This window comes from Hylaeus volcanicus, chromosome 9, assembly GCF_026283585.1.
Source record: "Hylaeus volcanicus isolate JK05 chromosome 9, UHH_iyHylVolc1.0_haploid, whole genome shotgun sequence".
Lineage (NCBI taxonomy): Eukaryota > Metazoa > Arthropoda > Insecta > Hymenoptera > Colletidae > Hylaeus > Hylaeus volcanicus.
The window spans coordinates 179,363-200,633 of NC_071984.1; the positions used below are offsets into that span (position 1 = coordinate 179,363).

A 21,271-nucleotide genomic window follows, 5' to 3' on the forward strand; every position below is an offset into this window, starting at 1 on the left:
CCCCCCCCCAAACCCCCCGCTAAACTATAAACATCCCCCAGGCTAACCGTGTATACACCTGCGTGGTGCGCTGCAGTACTCGTTGTGGGGGGCTTTGCCCCCAAACCCCCGACCGGGGGCTAGCCCCCGGACCCCCATTTTTTTACCGTATGAATGAAGATCGTGCCTGGCTTCCGAAATTTAAAAACCAAGTGTAAACCTAACTTAAGTCTAACTATTCTACTTCGTAATTAATGTAATGGGCAAGGTTTAAAAAAATGTTATCTCTTGTTTCAATTTTCTTTATTAATGTTATCCGAAGTTGGGAACATTTCTGACATTATTTCAAAAAATTTCATTATACAATCATCAAAATCGTATTGTCGACAAAAAAAGTACTCCGCTAAATAGCCTACATAATGTGCTCGGCGAGTTCCATACTTCGGAATATTCGCTCGTACTTCTCGCCATACTCTTTCAATGTTTTGCGTGTGAGCATTTGTCTCCGGGTCAACGAAATTGAGTTTATGGTTAACTCTTAAGTGCTAAAATCCTTCTTTGTGGAGGCAATCGTACGCTTTCCAACAATCGCTAATAATAATTGTACCAGGTTTGATCCAATTTCGGATCACTTCAAGTAGCGTTTCGGATGACCTGTTGGGAACTGGTACAATAAATATACGTTTGCTGGAGCGTTCTATTCCTCCGAATATCCACTGGCCAGTTAACATCCTTACTTTATTAAATTTTTGTTTACCAATTTTGGTTTCGTCGATCTCAACAATTTCATTCTCACCTCCGATTGGAACAGACTGTTTCTCTGCCCATAGAACACACATTTGACGACAATAACTAGCCCAATCAACTGCCGTTTTCGCCGTTATTCGCAGTTCATTTTGTAGAAATTCTTGCCGTGGTGGTTTTAGCATTAAATGATAGTCGATAAAGGCACAAATGTCTTGAATAGAAGCATGTATATTGCTAAACCACGTATTACTCAATGCACTAATTCGTGAGCTCCACTGTATTTTCACTCTTTTTTTATGGCAATTTTTCGAATAATAGACTGCATTACAATAAAATATTAGCTCTTCCCGATTAAATTTCATTGGTTTTTCACTTTTGCACTTAGTACAATACATCTTTCCATGAATCACTCTTTGTTCAATTAAAAAATAAATTAGTGTATCATATATGCCGCATACAGTCAAATATTCATGCAAGTTCATTTTTAATCCGATGAAAGTAATTCAGTATCGACGTCAGTGTTAAACTAGATTTTTTTCTGAGCCTAAACAATCGCGTAAACGGACGCGGACGTGTATTCCGAACCTAAACAATCGACGATTCAACGCTTACACACACGCTGCCACGGACGCGTTGCTATACGCAATATTCATTGGAGTAGTAGTAATGGTATTTTGCAAATATCTCGGAAACTAAGGCCGAGCGACGGTTATATGTATAGGAAAAAGTTGTTCAAAATGTTGATTTTTACAACATATTCAAAAATCATAGAAATCGGTGAGGATGTACCTGTTCTGTATAATTACCCATATTTCTTTTATTAAATTTGAAATAAAAAAGCACCGAAACAATTCGATATTTGAAATAGCTTTTGTTTAAAATAAATTGATATTATTTTTATTTTCAAATAACTGTATTGGAAGTAATAGTATGAAATAAGTTATTTCTTATTTTCATTTTAATTAAAATTTGCCCAGGTCTGTTTCGAACCTTTATTGACGAACGAAGTCGACCGTTTCTGTAAAAATGCAAAACAAATTTTTCTGCACATTTTGCGTTACATAGGCGTTGCTATTAATGGTAGCATCGCCAACGTTTGTTAAGTCAGGTGTGAATTGAAACATTGACGTCAGAATGGCGATGCTCTCTGTATATAACGCTCGACTGCAAATTATTACTGGAGTAAAAGATCACGTAGTAGATTGTGTAGAATTATGTATAGTGCGATTTGGCTCTTACTCACAGATATTCATTAAATATCAGTGTAATCGCAAAAGATGGGTAAGATTTTATTTGAATAATAGACGACGAAAAGAAACACCATACAGTGATTTATTTGCTACGTTTATCCGATCAAAGAGTTGCTTAGATAAGCAACCTTGTACAATATTTGTTCAGCGTCAAGTATAATTGCATTTTTATATCGTTTATTTCAATTGTAATTCAAGTTGTAATTTTTATCGAATAAGAAACTGATCAGAAGCTGTTTATTTATTATTTTCCATTCGACGTTTGTAACTAGGTAACAATTTACCTATCTCTGCATTATGCCGATCATTTAAATATCTACATTTCTTTGACTACTTGTTAACTTAACAAAATAATATTCTTTGATATTTTCTTTTTACATGTAGTTCTTTGATTTTTTTGTTAAAACATACACAATGTAGGTACATAATAGAACATCAAAGTTCAATTGCAGACTTACTTTAACCTTCTCTTACATGAATTTCGTTTTATTTCTCAATAATTCTAAAACGAGATTGTTCCTTGGTAATCCGTCAATTGAATATCTTCGATTAAATTCGCTCGTATCAATCGTCAATTAAACTACTTTCGATTAACTCTGCTTAATTCAATTTTAATTAAATAATTTTTCATTACATTTATTTAAAATATTTATTAATTAAGTTGATTAAATTAATTTTGTTTAAATTAAGTACTTAATTAAAAAATTGTAATTGATTATTATTCAAACCCTGATTCAAACATTCATGAGCATCGTTAATTCAAACATCTATGAATGGAACTTATTCTTCTAAACACATTAATTAAACTAACATCTCTCCGAGTATAACGGAGGTTGGAAATTATTTATTGTGCATATTGTTTGGTGAAATTTAGGTTGTGCTGGGACGAGGTCGGGAAATCTATATGGGGCAATGCGTGTCTCGTAAGGCGGGCGCCGTCATCGCAACTGGTCATCGCGACTCGCTCACTTACCGTATCATGGACAAACCTGCCAAGGTAAGTGCTGATAATAATTGTATGTAACTCGGATCACTGATCGAAATTGCAACGAACGTGCGCTAACGAGACATTTGTTCACGGGATACGGTGATCCACGAACGTACTCATTTTTAACCATACACCATTGAAATTAGCTGTGATAATAAACATTTAGGGATTAAGTATATTCAGAGTATACAATAATTTTGGACGTATAAATTGATTACCACGTAAAGTTAGATCGAGAAAATTCGAAAATGTTGTATTGATATCCACAGCCATGAAAATACAGGGTGTTCCGAAAGTGTTGTAACACCTTGAAAGGGGAGGTTCGGGAGGTGATTTGAAACAACTTTTTCCTTAGCGAAAATATTGTCCGAGCTTCGTTGAGGAGATATTAACGGAAAACACTCACCAATCACAGCGCGCGTATGCCGTTTGACCGCTCGTGGTAGGCGTGGAGTACGCGCTAGGCGACCGCCCTCCGCCGCTATACTCGCGCTCTGATTGGTCGGGGTTTTCCATTAATATCTTCTCAATGAAGCCTCGGACAACATTTTCGCTAAGGAAAAAGTTGTTTCAAATCATCTCCCGAACCACCTCTTTCAAGGTGTTACAACATTTGTAGGACACCCTGTATTTTCATATCTCTATGTTTTAACCGACTTCGAAAAGGAGGAGGTTACTCAATTTTGACATGTATATAAAATATATATATTTTTTTTCGTTTTTAATGTATGTTCATACATTTACATATAATGACAGCTGATTTCATGGTGTTCCCAGTTGGAAAAATTTATGAATTTCTTAATATTTATAACTATTATTACTGCGAAATTCCTATTTTTCTTATGCAACTCAACATGAAATTAACCGATTGAGATGGAGCCTTCCCATTTAGTTCCACCTATTTGCAACAACATGTTGCACAGAGTGTAAAACAATGGTTGCTTTCGGAATAAGAATTATTTTAAAACCCAATACAATGAAAGTGTACTTATAATATTGTCAGAGCTTTAAATTGACAAATTATCTGAAAGTCTGTGAGAGAGAAAGTATATGTATTGATAATCTAAGAATGCCTTGCCTGGCCACGCCAAGCATTTGACTTCCAGACCGCAGAAATCTAGGCAAATTTCTAAACTGTCTCAATTTGTGGCAAATACGCCATTTAGCTTCTTCATTTTACCGCCAAAGTGCGGAGCAGCCACTTTACATGAATTGTCATTAGGATCTGAACGTCCGTACTGTTGAACACGGCATTTTAGCTGCGCATAGTTGGAAAGCACCGAATTTGATATTATGTTACACAGTGTCACCTTGCACTTTACTGGAAAGGACCTTCATGTACTGGCTGCTCATTTCGATTTCACATCTTTTTCTACTTTCTTGTAGTTTTTTATGGGGACCTTCTATTTTTCTATGATAACTCCTTGAGTCTTCCACTTTTTCATGTACTTGGGGTAATGTTTTTACTTTTTTGAAGTTTTTTATGGGGATCTCACTTCTTTTTACAAAGATAATTTGCATAGTGAATGACTTTAAAAATATCTCCACTATTTGTAATGCACAATTTATTGTATTAGAATTATGTTCATAAGTATGCAGAACGCATGGTAGAAAGTCTTGTTTCAAGAAATTTAAATGTTAAAGATACAGTGAGAAAATTAAAAAAGAGATCCACTATTTGTTACTATATCTATAATATTTTTAATATCTTTAATCTAAAATTCTTCCACTGTATACCTATTATAGAGGGTTTAGACATAAAACTTAGTATGTGCATAACTATTTATTACACAACACACAAATACACAGTTAGGTTATACAAATACATAATAATAGAAATAATATGATATAGTAAACTGATCATAAGATCAGATACACATGACGCTCTATAAAAAATGCTGAGAGAGAATAAGAGATGTAAGCGTAGAGCTTTTACACACCCTCTATATTGGGATACGGAAAACACTTTCACCTATAATATTTTTAATATGTATAATCTAAAATAATCCACATGAAATAATATGAAAAAATGAATTTTTTAGATTTGTTATTTATATACACAGACTCCTAAGTTTTTTAATTGAATAGAGGAAAAGAATAGGAGAGGGGGTAAAGAAAGTGAATATATACATTTCATATGATATTAATTTATTAATTATAAACATTTATTCATTGAATTCATGAATTGATATAAATACCAGCAAATTTGTTATGTACACCGCATCATCTTATGCTTCAATTATCTGTAAAACATACAAACCATATGTTAGTTGCAAATTAACGTAGAGCTTAAAATAAAAATAGAAATCATAATTTTCATATAAACATTATATACAGATCACTTAGTTCCTTCCATTGTACACTCTGTCAGGTCGTAGTATATTTTAACTGGCCAATTTCAATATACCTGTCAAACTTTATCGTATTTCCTGTAATCCTTGCACGTTTCTTCTTATGGTATTTTAATAATTACTACCAGATATCCTTCACTCAGATAAAATATTAGAATTTCACAGCTGCAGCTCTTATTTTTGGAGAGCACCAAAATATTGTTGCTTTGTCAGCAAATTATTTGTTTCATGAAACAAGCAATTCATCCCTTCGATTCCTCTTATTGGAATGACTGTAGCTGCTTAGATCAATCAAAGCCTGTGGAAACAGAAAACGCACAAGGATTTACAATGCTAATACATGTACTTTAGGCGCACAAAACTATTTATCAAATAATGATAAACACTATCTACTTTTAATTGTGGATTTTACTTACTCTTTTATTGATGATGTTATATGCTCCTCTTCTTGTTGTAAAAACAAATATATGTTGCACTGCTAATACTACTATTATAGTTTTACTGCGTGCACATATGTATTACAAGGCAACATTACTGTCTCTTGTGCATTATTTCTTGCAGTATCTGGTGAAATTTTTTCTTCTGTCTTAATAATCTGCATCCAGCTATTCCTCACTGTAACCTATATCTGTCAAACGATACTAACCTATATCTGTCAAACGATATTTGTTTGTCATCAACACCTTTATTGTAGGCGAAGATGCGACACTTATTACACAATTTATCATCAATAATTACCACTCTTTCTAAAATTCTAGAAACTGCTTCAACTTTCGTCTGGATTTTCTTAATCTGACCATGCGATTTGCAAATAAAGATATTGCACGAATGCACTTGGTATGCTCGGTTTTCCTTTTCAAAAAATTGTGCTCCTTCATACCGACATATTGAAAATCAGAAATGAATATACACGGATAAACACAAACACAAAAAATACACGCCGATAAACAATATTTGAAAATTATTATTGTTGAATTATATACATGTAATTTGAGTTCAACAAAAATGAATCTAGCGTTGAGAGGTATTGTATAAAGTTGCGTAATTTTCGAAAATTCGTAGTTCTCGTAATAACGAATATTTTTGATTGAAACTTTTCTTCGCTATAGATCTTATAAAACCCTACAAAAATCATATAGAATGTTTGTCTTTAAAGTGAACACCCAATTTTTTAAAAATAAAAGAAATATTTTTTAAAGAATTCTCAAGGGTGATGATTATGGTCAAAATATAAAATTGTCTATAAAAATTATTTTTCACTTTCTTGATCAATATTAAGCATATTTTATTGAATAACATATAGGAGCAACGTCTATTATTTACGAAACAGAAATTCCTAGTTTAGAAAAAGAGCGATTCTTTAAAAAACTATTTCAGACAGAAGTTGTAAATCTCGATGAGATACGAAATTATTATCAAATATATTTTTTCGAATAATGAATATTTTTCATCGGCCACTTTTTTCAAACATTTCATTTTTTTCTTTAGGAATAGTTTTCTCATAAATAATGAACGTTGTTCATACATGTTATTTAACGATACATGCTCCATTTTAACCGAAGAAATGAAAAGCAATTTTCAGAAGCAATTTCAGATTTTTACGAAATTGTAAGTTTCAATAAGTTGAAGGAAATTCTTTATTTAGATCCGTGAAAATAATATTATAAACGAAACTCAAGGATCCTAAGAATAGAATAACGATGCATGGTCGACTTCATTTGTGCGATGAACAATGTAATTAATTTCCACGAGAATCTCATTTCAAATTTAACAAACGTTGAACTATGCAGCGCGGTGTACGCGATTGTTTCCCTTGCAAAATTATGCGCCATTGTATGCGCGATTAGAAATCAGTAAAAAAAATCTAGTGAGAAGCGGAAGTAAGAAGAAACTGTATTTCGCTCCATTGAAATTATTAGGCGGATTTATCTTCCTTTTCAATTTGTTTCAATACTTGTAATTTTTACATGCATTTTGCACCAATCGCAAATTTAAGGTGATAATGCGAGTACAATGTACGTTCCCGAGTATTTGCCAATTTATTAACTCGTCAATCGTTATTTATTAGGACGAATAATTTTGTCAATCGTTATTTATTATGACGAATAAATTCAAGTGCCCTCAGATCGATTTCGATTTGCAATGATATATTCGATAGGTTATCAAAAAAAGACTAATCTGTGCCAAGTTTCAAGTCCTATCGCAACTGGTGGCAGACTAAACAAGAAAAAACAAAAATCACGTTTTTGACCAATTTTTCTCGTCCTGTTGCATGAAAAATTTTGAAAAAAATCAGAGATAATTCAGTTAGCGAGCTACATGTTCCAGAATTCTTTTCAGATTTTTCAATTCAAAATCCAAACTGTGAAAAATAAAAAACGCACAAAAATGATGAAAAGTGCCTGTTTTGTATCGAAGAAATCTCGGAACTACGATTATATAATTACAGGAAGTGTATATTATTGTTATTATTATTCTCAATTTTTTTTCATAATTTTGGGTGTTGTGCGCCGTAGTTGGAAAAATCAAAAACCGATTTTTTTTTTAGCTGTTTCGGTGTGTTAGAGTAACTTGTATACAAAATTTCTGTATATTTTTTATGAAATATAATGTTTTGACGTTGATCAAAACAGTGTAGGTATTAAGAAAACTAAATATCTAGTAATTACAATGTACAGTTTCTACAATATCTTTATAACTATATATCCAATTGATATATATATATATATATATATATCTTCATTAATCATATATTTTTTAATTTCTAATAATGTAACAATGATAAATGCTTATTTACAAGTAATAGAAACATATTTTTATAATGTTTTAACAATATATACATAAGAATAATTAATTAAACTTTCTTTGACGAGAGTATACATAAATAAATCAAAACATATAAGTAAATATTTGTATTCGCAGGACAGATTAGTACAATATAATGATTTGTTCGATTTTAAAGCATCTGCAAGAAAATTCCCTTTGAACAGCAATTGGAAATGAATTGTTCGTACGAAGAAGCACGTTTTCAAGCCTTTCATTGCATGCTTAAAATTGCACCTAAGTGAATGTGAATGAAATGGTGAAAGTGAGGGAGTTATCTAAATAAAGAAGAATGAACACGAGTACAACGACACGTGCTCTCGTGGAGCTGGTAGATATCGTGACAACGGCAACGAGACATAGTGCAAACTTCCATTTCCAGTTGAATCGAGAAAGCTTGTGCATTGTTTACTTTGAAAGCTCATTAGAAATTCCAGAACAAAATTAAACTGAAATAACAGACATATTTCTGATGGCAATTGTGACTGGTTCAGTAATGTAGAAATAATATCGGATTTTCGTTCAAATAATTAACTTAATTTTCTAAATGAAAATTTTGAATGTTATTGGTACATATCTGGATTACTCTGCAATGTTCTTTATGTAGGTAATACTTGACGTTAACAGTCATAGCTATACATTAATAGTAACACAAGTACTACCGTTGGATTTAACATATGTAATATCTTTATTTGGTTAAACAAAAGAATAAGAGTTCATGATGCCGAAATATTCACTATTTACAACACGCCTCCTTGAATTTTCAACATCATACTATTTGTTACGGCGTGAGCAAAGTAACTGAGTTATAATTGAATTAATTGAAGTAGTAGAACTAGTGGTGGTTCGTGAGAATCTGGTCTTCTCTTTTGGAGTGACAATTAAAGATACCTCGGTGTATCTCTCCTACTTTCGGTTGTCACTCCTAAATTCTCAAAAATGCACCCTGATTGGTGCTTGGCTTAGAAACAAGGCCCAATCAGGGTACCTAGAGTTTCACACCACCCTCGTAGGTACGTCTTCACCAGCGGTCCTGGAGGCAAGGGTGGGTGGTTACCTGGTGTCTTGCGGAAGGCCACTGTCACTCATTGGTTTTTCCCAGTTTACAACACGAACAGCTGCTGAGGATCGAAACCACGTGAAATTCTAAAGACCTCATCGACACTCGCAATTAGATTGATATTGACGGCAATATCAGCATAAACTCAAAAACAGCCTAGCTTCGCGAGCATGTTATAAACTATTGTTGGCCTTCCGTTTAGTGGTTTATGTCGCTCGAAAGGTTCAGACTCTATGGCAATTCTAAATGTACATCTATAGAAAGGCAAAGTGTTTGAAGCCATTTGCGAAGTAACACTATTCTTTCAAACTTAAATTAATTTTAGCGCTTTTCTATTCTTAACAAATTTCACTTTATCTAGACTTGTTGTAAGTATGTCTGCTTGAATCTGAATCAATTTTTACAATGTCTATTATACCTTTTTCATAATTCTCATTAATATAATGATATCGCACTTTAATGTGCTTCGAGTTCTTTGTATAGTTGCCAAATTTACCTATAGCTATCGCGCCAGAATTGTCTTCGTATACTTTGATAGGTTCTGTAATTTTTAAATTGTACACAGTTCCGTCGAAAAACCAAGAATGTCCTCGTCGTTTCCTTGCGGAAGGTTTGACCCTCCGGCGACGATCTTTACTCCTCTACATTTTGAGGACTCTAGGTAGGGAAAGTCTATAGGGCCTCGTACACGCTTTCCCTTGACTTTTCCTGAGTCCCAACATCTGGTTATCGTCAGCTAAAGTGGCGACGTTGCCATTCCGTCCTACAGTGGCTATCCTTTCTTACGTTGTCGCCGCTCGGCTGAATTCGAAATATTCTTACATAAGTGACGGTGGCTTTTCTTGACCTCCAAAAGTCTTTAATTTCATTACTTTGTCCTGCGAGGGTTGCGTCAGGGCTGGGAAATTTTCCTTCGTAGGAGTGATGTTTGATTTGACAATTGGCCACTGGGCCTCTCTGACTAGTTTCCAAGCTTCCAAAATTCCTATGCAGTTGTACGCCCTAAGTGTGTTGACTTCTTTTTCCTGCATCATTGTTGCACAGGAACGGTCCATGGTTTTGTGTTCTTTTGTGCAGTGCAAATGGACATAATTCTGACTTATGCTTTTCGTTGGCTCCACATATTCTACATCTTGGGTCGCTTTTGCATATTTTGGTGGAGTGCCTAAACTTGTAACAGTTTGAGCATACTATCACTGGTTCAATCTATACTTCCACTTTGGCTCTATAAATTTGGAAAAGTTTTATGGAGTCCGACAGGACAGTCCTTTCAAAGGCGAGCAAGACAGTTTTGCTCTCAGAACCCATTCAATTTTCCCATTTTCTTTGTTTGTGATGCGTCTATTCAGACACTGAGCATTTTTAATTTTGCCAGGTGATTCGGTGTATCTTATTAAATTTCTGAGGTTGCATTCTAAATCAATATTTTTGATTAGGCCTTTCCGCTCTATCCTGTAATTGGGGATGAAGGCATTGGTGCCTTTTACCTTGCAGCCTCTGGATGTTACAATGGCGTTGGCTTGCTCTGCGTTTTTTAATCGAATTTCAGCCATTCCTCGCCCACAGGGAGTAAGCTATTCAGCTCCTGTCTTTAGAGAGTTGATCGTTCTAGCTATAAGAAGGAGGTTGTTACCTTTATAAGTTGTATTGTTGTCTGTGGAGGTGTTGATTTTTACATATTCTGGCCCAACGTGAATTTTCGGGTATATATTGGTGTGACGTTCTGTTATTCGGAAAGAATTGGTGGGGTTGATGAATTTTGTTGGTGATTGTTTTGTCTTTGTTGGACTTTTACACCTTAGCATGAGGATTGTAGGGTTGAAGACATTAATAATAATCGTTAAGACACAGTAAAATAGTTATATTTGAACACATGGAGAATATACAACGTGAAAGCCGTAAAAACGGAAAAACGCTTTTTTTAATATTGTGCGTGTGTTCTATACATATGAGTGCATTAAATGTCGTTTGAAATTTTAAAAAATAGTAATCGGTTACTGATATACAGAGGTTCAAAGTTTCACGAAATTTCATGCTCCTTGATATCGTGAAAAGTGACGAATGTTTATTGTGTCACAGAAAGTTTATCCTCAATAGATTCATATGTAAATCATTTTACCACAAAAGTAGATGTTATAAACATAAACTTTCCACAAGAACAAAGTAAAATATCTTTGGATTCACTATTGTAATTCGCTTCTCAATATGGTATAAATTTTAGTTATCTTTCGATGAATCGGAAGGAAAGCAAAGATGATAGTCACCGAGTGACACGGTCTGCCAAGTTTCTTGATATGAAGTATCATGTCAGGTATGATATCCATTTGAGAAAACTTGCGCAAATTTGCGCTATTTTAAGTTATTTAAATTTAAAGTCCATGCTTACAAGGAAAGGAAGACTGTTTACGCGGCATTATAACAAACCTCATTATCCTTAATTTTAATTTAACATTAATTTATTAATGTTATTTCTGCCAATGTATTCTAACTATGTTGCCCTATAAAGCTAGAAATCCTAATTCGTAAAAAATTCATAATAATTTAATATTTTTAACATGCATGTCGACCATATTGGATCAGCCATTTTGAATTTTGCAATTCTGATACCAGATTCGTAATTTGCGGCCCAAATAACTCTTAAATATCAAGTTTCATGAAAATCTAAAAAGTTTTTTAAAATACATGTCGGCCATATTGGATCCGCCATTTGGAATTTCGCAAATTCCGATATAAGATTGAAAGTTTGCGACCTAAATAACCATAAAATACCGAGTTTCATGAAAATCTAGTAACTTTGTAATATACATGTCGGCTATATTGGATCTGCCATTTTGAATTTTGCAATTTTTATACTCGATTCGTAATTTGCGGCCCAATTAACCATAAAATACCAAGTTTCATGGAAATCTAATAACTTTGTAATATACAAGTCGGCCATATTGGATTCGTTAATATTCGTTACACTTTGGCGGATGCGATATATCTATATAATATAATGTTATTATTTTATTTATTCTTTTAGGGATAAAAATTAAACCCAATAAGTTTCTCTGTAAACAAAGATTGAGATTTTATTATTCTATTAGATTAAATTATTTACAATATTTACATACCTGTAAACAAAGAAACGACAATTAAAGTTTATAATTATCCCTTCCTTATTTACTTTATTCTTTATCACTTTAAGTTTCCTATTTAACTTTTAATTCTTTCTATCTATTTATCTATTCCAACACGTGGTTGTTATATAATCCTTCTATGTCTTTTGTTTCCTTGCTAATTCTACTTATTGCTCCATCTACCTGTGTCTCATCAAGGTACGCGGCAAATTCAAATTAAAGGAAGTATACTTTCTTTATATATATATATATACAGGGTGTTCCAAAAATGTTGTAACACCTTGAAAGGGGTGGTTCGGGAGGTGATTTGAAACAACTTTTTCCTGAGCGAAATTGATGTCCGAGGCTTCGTTGAGGAGATATTAACGGAAAACATTGACCAATCAGAGCGCGCGTATACCGTTGGAGCGAACGCGGTAGCGTATGAGTGCGGCCGCCTAGCGCGTAGCCTTCGCTACCGCAGCCGCTCCAACGGTATACGCGTTGTTTCAAATCACCTCCCGAACCACCTCTTTCAAGGTGTTACAACATTTTTAGGACACCCTGTATACTTGTATGATCTAAATTATGGTATGTAAATTATGTATACTATTTCATTATTATGTCATTATTATTAATGTTTCTATCGTTTTATATATAAATAAAAAGGAAATAAAGTTCAGATCTGTACATAATTAATCTGTAAATAATTCCTAGTGCTGCGAAATTCAAACAAAGAGGAGTCTGTTCTCCCTTCACACATAAATTTGCTATAGGATAGTACCACCGGAACCACTCATCTTGCATCTCTCTCGGACCGGCATCTCTCTTGCAGTTCACAATCCAGTTAGGATAGAGCTCAATGCCTTATACAGTCTTCATGTGCGCACTAGGGTGGACCTTATTTTGCGACCATCGAATTTTGTCCGTCCCACCCCCCCGAAAGTATGCCTTTTGGTGAGAAAAAAATTTGGTTAAAATTTGAGATCGATCGGACAAAAGGAACCCGTGCCGGAATCGATTTTAATATTTTGAAAATTGTATAGAGCATCGTAAGGATACTTAATAATAAGTCGTTGGATTTGTCCTTTTTTTGCGAATAAGAATATGGGAAAAAAATTATAATTACCTTCCAAAAAATGCGAATGACCTTAAAATTTTGAAAATATGATGTCAAAAAAAAAATTTATTCTTGCTAATTTATTTATTGTAATAAACAGTGTAACATTCTCCTCAGACATTTTTCGGTATAGTTATAAACAACGGAGATATTTAAATAATTACATTCAAATACCTACTCCAAAATCAAACAATAGTGTGTCTTCGATCATTTAAATAAAATATTTACCAATTACAACTGGTCTGAAACAATGCTGGATAAAGCCTAAAATTACTTTTGTACCTACCTCAGGTATAGTCTATACCCTCCATAAACCTGCCTCCTGTAGTTGATAGCAAGTGAAGTTGGTCAGTGATTTTCAAATTCTTATTGTTATGAATCAGTAAATATCTGTATCAGTAAAACACCTTCTACCCAGAACTACTTTTGTTCTTTTGCCCAACAATGCATATACGTCGTATCGTTGTTTATTAGTTTTATTATTTCTTTCTCTTAACCTGACCGACGTGAAGAAACATCAGAAAGCCAACGATATTTTATGACATGGTCGTAAAGCCAGGCTGATTTGTGAGCGTAGATATATCTAATATTACTGCCAATAACAATTTAGACGTGGGCCTTATTGAGGTCTTTAGAATTTCGTTTAGTTTCGTTTCTCGATAGCCGACAATGTCGTAAACTTGAAAAAACCCAAGAATGGCCTGAGCCTTTCGTGGGTCTCCAGGCAACCACCACTCTAGTCTCCAAGACTCCTCGCGAAGACGTCACGAGGAAGGGTAGGTGTGGGCCTCAAGATACCCTGATTGGGCCTTGTTCGAAATTATGAATGCCAATCAGCGTGTTTCTTTGACACACGGGGGTGGCAACCGATCGTCGGTGTGAGACTCTGAGGTGTCTTCGGTTGGCACCTCACCACGAAAAATCAGTTCTACTCGAACTACAATAGAGTTCCAGTCGAGCTTCAACAGTGTTCTGATCGAGTTTCAATAGAGTTCAAATCTAATTCAAGTTGAATCTTATTAAAAACGCAATGGAGACTAGACGTCGTGACAAAATATTTTTATTAGATCATGATGAAAGTCAAATTATCGGTGCAAAATTACCATCCAAAGGACAAGTTTTGCGAGTGCTATTTTATAATTTGCGAAAAATGAAATTAAGTATTCGTGCTGGTGCACATTTTGCGGTGAAAGAAGCAGAAATTTTGTGGGAAAAAGCAAGAATTCCAATTCGAAGAATTGATCATAGTGTAGAACAATTGGAGGTCATGTATCAGAAATGGAGGATGTTATAAAAATCTTCCAAACGACGAACACCAGCACAAGAGAGACGTGAGCAAGAATTTCTGGAACAACTGGACGATTTATTCGATATAGCACATGCTGATGCTTTAAATATGATTAAAATTGACGAAGATAAGCAGTTACTAATCAATCAAAGGCAGAAAGGACGACCAGGTTCGATGATCGGAGGAGATCGTCTTTATTACGGAAGGGAACAGAAGCAAATGCTTCGACAAGAGATGCTGGAGGCCCGCCAAGCTCGATTTGAAATGGCTACGCAAGGTATGTTTTTTTTTTTTAGAAAATGCTTTTAAAATTTGTTGCTTATAATTACATTTCATATTTCTCGAAATTAGAAACAGAAACAGTAGAGTTTGCTTCCTGCCCCTCTAACGGGGAACATCAAGAATTCAACGAAAATCCCCTACTGGAGTCCGATGCGAACGATACTAGTGTGAATGACCCTGGCCCAAGTAAACCTAAGAAGAAACGCGGTCTAAAGCAGGTTGTAACATTAAAACTTGTCAGTACCCTTGACAAGTGTAAAATAAACGATCGCGATGCTGTCCGCATAAGCACAGCAACTGCTCAAGCTCTTGCCCATGACATAAATAATTTAAATATTAACCGAACATCGATTCGTCGTTTTCGTACACGTTTGCGGACGGAGTCAGCGCGCGAAATCAAGTATAAATTGTCGAAGTGATCGAGTGATCAGCGAACAACGCCAGCCCAAAAGGAGTGCGGATTTTCAAGTGCGGATTTTCTTGGCACAGAATCCAACTCAATCGGTGGCCCGAATCTTCGTATTAACGGCGCCATGCCATCGTAACCGACATCTCGTGTTTACAACTTCTCCGTAACATATTTCTCATCGACAGGTACTGTTGCGAACATCCATAAAATATTGTAGATACCATCATCTTACTGAATCGACGAAAGTAAAGTCTTTATTGCTAGAAAAAAATTACATCTCTGGTATTAACGTACAGTTGCATGCAAAAGTTTCGGGCCAAAAATAATTTTCGAATTAAATTATGTATAATAGGTGTAAAGTAGAAATACAAATATATCATAGTAAAGAGCTTTAATTATACTATCGAAATGTACAATTCACAAACTTGATACAAGTAATAATTATTTATAACAAAAATAACAATTTTTACTTCTTCATAAGTATCCGGCCAAGTACAAAACATGAAGAAAAAACATGATAATTGAAGGAAAAATGTTCAAAAATGGTTACAAATGTAACATTATCATCAATATTTAGTAACCATACTCTGTGAAGCTATCACGGCGGCACATAGGTGAGGCATCGATTCAATAAGTTTGATGATTCTATCATGAGAGATATTTCTCCACTCTTCTTGAATTTTTGTCCATAAAGCAACTTTATTGGTACAATTAACAGTTCCTATTCTTAGTTTAAGCTCCTGCCATAAATGTTCTATGGGATTCAAGTCTGGAGATTGACTCGGCCAATCTAGAATTTGGATCATATTCTTCGTGAAAAACTCCTGAAGCAACCCAGACCGATGTTTTGGATCATTGTCTTGCTGAAATATCCATCCTTGTGGCAAATTTCGATGGGCATAAGGTAGCATTTGTTCTGATAGAATATCCCTATACATAGAAGCGTTCATAGTACCCTCAATTTTGTAAATTGGATAGATGGCTTTCCAAGAAAATACACCCCAAAGCATAATACTACCTCCACCGTGCTTCACTGTTGGTATCGGGAATCATTCCTAGTGTCTTGCGGTCGTCTAACATACCTTCCCCCATCATTTCCAAATAAATTAATTTTAATTTCATCCGAAAACAGCACTTTCTTCCAATCTTTAACTGTCCAACTCCGGTATTTCTTTGTAAACTCTAATCTGGCCTTCTTATTTTTTTTACTTATCAGTGGTTTTTTAACTCCAACCTGTCCAAAAAAACCAACTTCTGTAAGTTTACGTGAAACAGTACTTTGCCTAATGTCAGCCAAATGGAAGAAGGTATGTTAAACAACCACAATAATCCAAAACATCGGTCTGGGTTGCTTCAGGAGTTTTTCACGAAGAATATGATCCAAATTCTAGATTGGCCGAGTCAATCTCCAGACTTGAATCCCATAGAACATTTATGGCAGGAGCTTAAACTAAGAATAGGAACTGTTAATTGTACCAATAAAGTTGCTTTATGGACAAAAATTCAAGAAGAGTGGAGAAATATCTCTCATGATAGAATCATCAAACTTATTGAATCGATGCCTCACCTATGTGCCGCCGTGATAGCTTCACAGAGTATGGTTACTAAATATTGATGATAATGTTACATTTGTAACCATTTTTGAACATTTTTCCTTCAGTTATCGTGTTTTTTCTTCATGTTTTGTACTTGGCCGGATACTTATGAAGAAGTAAAAATTGTTATTTTTGTTATAAATAATTAGTACTTGTTGTATCAAATTTTTGAATTGTACATTTTGATTGTATAATAAAAGCTCTTTACTATGATATATTTGTATTCCTACTTTACACCTATTATACATAATTTAATTCGAAAATTATTCTTGGCCAGAAACTTTTGCATGCAACTGTATATGTTAATATACAATTATGACCAACCAACGAATATTACATCGTTAGAGAGTTAGAATTAAATCAAAATACTGTATCACAATGTTTTTATTTTATAAAACAAGTAATGGTTGATTGGCCCTGTAATTGTTGTGAAATGATCGGTGGTGATGGACAGGTTGTTTTAATTGATTAGTCGCAATTTTGGAAAACGAAAATATTGTAGAGGACATCATGTGAAAGATCAGTGGGTTTTTGTTGAAATAGAGAGGGATAGTGGGAAGATATTTTGGGTGCCTGTCGAAAGTAGAGATGCAGATACTCTGATGCCGATAATTAAAGAATTGATAAGGCCAGGGACTACAGTTATTTCTGATTGTTGGAAGGCATACGATAAATTAAAAAAAGAAGGTGTTAGCAGGTTGCAAATAAACACGACGAGAATAAAAAGAGTTTCTTTAATCAGTAAAATAATTGTATTCTCAAAAGAACGCTTCACCTTATGAACTTACAACGACGCAATCGGTTTTTTCTTTTAAGAAGGAAGTAACGGTCAAACAGGTTACTACGCATCTTTTGTACGTACAGTAGCATTGATACAGGCTAGGTTGTAACAGAAGGCACGAATCCTTTATTACATTCAAACCATTTAAGTTGCCTTCTCAACAGAAGGGTATAAACATTGAAAAGTAAACAGTAGTATTAATTTTGTTGATTCTGTTACCGGAGCTCATACAAATACCATAGAAAGTACTTGGAGACCAGGGATTTGAACCGCTGCTTAACCCAAACCCGGTTAATCAAGGGAAGGTTACTCTAACCCATACTAACCACGAAGGAACAGTTCTTGAATTGTAGGAAGAGTGGGTTAACCTGCTCGGAGTGGGTTACTAGTAAAAAAAGACATCCTAGTAATCCAGTCAAGTAAAAGATATGTGAAATTACAGGCAATATTCAGATCAAATGAAACTAGATTGTTTAAAATGTACGAGTATATAATGAATGTAGGATTGATTAATTTTAGAGTGTTGTCAGAAACGGTATTTGTACTTTCTTTTTAAACTTCAATAATTATTTGGCATAATAAATGTACAATGAACAGACATAAGTTAAAGACGGAATAAATTTATACAAAATATGAACACACACACATACGCATGTAGAACAAACTATGTAATTACATTCATTCGGATAACCAATATCGTTTTTTAGTCTCGACTTCTGATCGTTAAGTATAAACTTCACACCTGAAAATAATCTTTCTACAGTTACTTGAGTTCCTGAAAGCCTGTGTACAATATTTGCAAGTATTCGGAGTTCGGAAAAACTGTGTTTATGCCAATATTCCAAAATATTCTGTTCTTTATTTATTCTGGAACTTTGAGAAAACGCATTTAATGCCGCAGCAATATTAAAAACTGTATTTGTTGAAGTTTTTTGCTCTGTGCATTGCGAATAGTTACAGGCATATAAAACCAATTATATTGTGATATATACATTTTAGCGGTTTCTCTGGTGTAGATTTCAAATTTATTTGGATTAATTGCTAATCCTGAAGATACTGCTTGTAGTATTGCTACAAAACGTACACTATTAAATTAACATCTACCCCGGTTATGGAAGCTGATAACTCGGGGAATGCAAAAAATTTCCTGGCCGTGTTCCCATCATTGAATCTTCCTTTCCCTTGTTTTACACAATCAACTAATAGGCCCATTTTATTTTTAAATTCCTTTTGAATATGTCTTTTTTTTCTTCAAATTGTTGCTTATGAAATCTGATAGTTTAGCATTTAAAATCTGATTTGTACGCAATGTGTATTAAGCATTCGAAGCATCTAATTAAACAGTGTAAGGGAGATAATCCAAAAGAATAATAGTTAATATTGCTGACCCTGGTGGATGTTAAATCGTACATTTCTTTTGCTGATGCACCACAGATATAGCACCTCATTGATGAACTTGTGTTTGTCATGAAATTGCAAATTTTGCCATCTATCATTGTAAATTTTCAACCCCTTCCGTCACCCCTGGCCCCTTCAGTGGTGTTTTTCACCACCACCCCGTTTATGGGGGTAAATTGACCCATTATTCGTGTCAAGCCCTCGCCAATGCAACTTTGCACACACCCAGAGGACATGAAAATTTAGATTTATTTGATGTGATTTTATCAGAAATTTCCAACATCGTTTGATTCAATGTATTAATAATATGTATTAGGAAATTCTTTATTGGAAGTGAATGGAAAAATGGTCAGAATAAAAAATAACATATGTAGTAATTGAATCGTGTAGGTTAAATAAAAGATAAAAAACAAAATATTTTTATTGTTATATATAAAAAAATGTCAGTATAATAAAAGTAAAATAATAAGAATATATTAATATTGAATTATACAATATAATTGAATAATATTAATACATTGAATACAGAAAACTTCTGGGTGTAATTGTTTCACTGGGCTAGGCACATCATATGTATTGAAAGGTATAGCTTTTAAGGGTACTTGTACCTGTGAGGCATGAAGGTGTGACATCACCTTCTGGAAGGCTTTTGATCTAACCGATGCTCTTAGGTGAAGTTGTGTGATCATCTCTTCACGACTGATTGTTAGAATTTTATTTTTAGAAATTTATTTTCTTAAAGATTACAATACAAGAATGTTAGAGGAAGAGTGTCCGAATTCACAACGAATTCCCACTTCAACAATATTGGCATTAGCAGGTGCTACTCTTAGTCTATATAAATCTGGGATTTCAGATTCTAGGTTTGAGTATTCCTGCGAAAAGCGAGGAAATGCGTTCCCGCCGGGCGACGTTCACTCTAGCACCGGCCAACCCCATCATACACTGCGCACGCACCATCGCAGACACCCGCATACACGTACACAGATCACAGTAAACACATATATCTCAGCACACCCCCTTTATTCCATGACATATAAACCTAAAACTCAACTTGATAATTCGGCACTCGCATCATATCGCTTTAACAATAAAGAAAACAAATGATCTACATTACGCTATAACATAGTACAGTTCCTACGTTAAACAATATTCAAATCTACTCTAGACTCTCCAAAACTAACTCGTCCTAAAGTATCTGTAAATACGTCAGCCAGATTACTCCCTGACTCTACTCTAACTATACTAAGCTCCTCACGCTCATAGCACTTACTAACAAAGTCATAATGTATCCCTATATGCTTAGAATTCTCTTAACAGATACAGTACCAGCACTATCTTCGTAGAATATAATCGGACTCACTAACATTAAGTTAAAATCATACAATAAACTTCTGATAAACTACAACGTACGTACTGCTTTTGAAAATGCAATGCACTCTGATGACGTAGAAGATTTAATTACACTACTTTGCCTCGTTTTTTTCACTATTGATAACACTTCCAAAGAAACGTACAACATAACCAGTCGCCGACTCTCGCTCTCCCTATCATCATCCCAGCAACCCACAATTTCAGCATCCTCTCTACGTTTAAAGATCAACTTCAAGTCTTTTGATAGATACAGATTTATAAGAATTCCTAAAGCATACCCGTAAAGAATACCATCAAATCGAACCCTGAAATCAACCCAGAAATTTACACAATAACCAATGCCAGGTCTTGCACCACTACAGATATATAACGAAAACACCAATCAAACCCCCATATTTAATACCACGAGATACTGACCGTGCTGTGCGTAAAATTAAAGTTCTTGCCCCATAAGCGTAGAACAGAATCTACTGTCTTCTAAACCACATCGTCCGGCCAATGATTCTACATATCTGTCTTGACCTAACGCTAGTTCACCTCTTAATGTCCTACCCAACACTTACTACTAAAACATGCACCAATCCCACCTAGGTTCTCCATCGAAAATTTGGCTTGATAATAATTCTCAGTATCATCAACTTTCTCTCTAATCAACCCAAAAACTAGTAAATCATAAACGAAAAACATCACGTAAACTGCATTAATTCCATCGCGCATCACATACAAAC

The 21,271-nt window shown here is 34.5% G+C and overlaps 1 protein-coding gene across 5 annotated transcripts in view; it reads left to right on the top strand.

The window, feature by feature from the left end:
* The window catches only part of LOC128882007 (serine-rich adhesin for platelets), a 263,101-nt gene that overhangs the window by 33,560 nt on the left and 208,270 nt on the right, over positions 1-21,271 (top strand). For all 5 annotated transcript variants that reach the window (XR_008458246.1, XR_008458249.1, XR_008458247.1 and 2 more), the window contains one exon: positions 2,851-2,973. Coding sequence is in view for 2 of the 5 variants with exons in the window: in XM_054133537.1 (XP_053989512.1) it covers positions 2,881-2,973 (93 nt within the window). In the remaining 3 variants the exon portion in view is untranslated. The remainder of the gene's footprint in view (positions 1-2,850; positions 2,974-21,271) is intronic.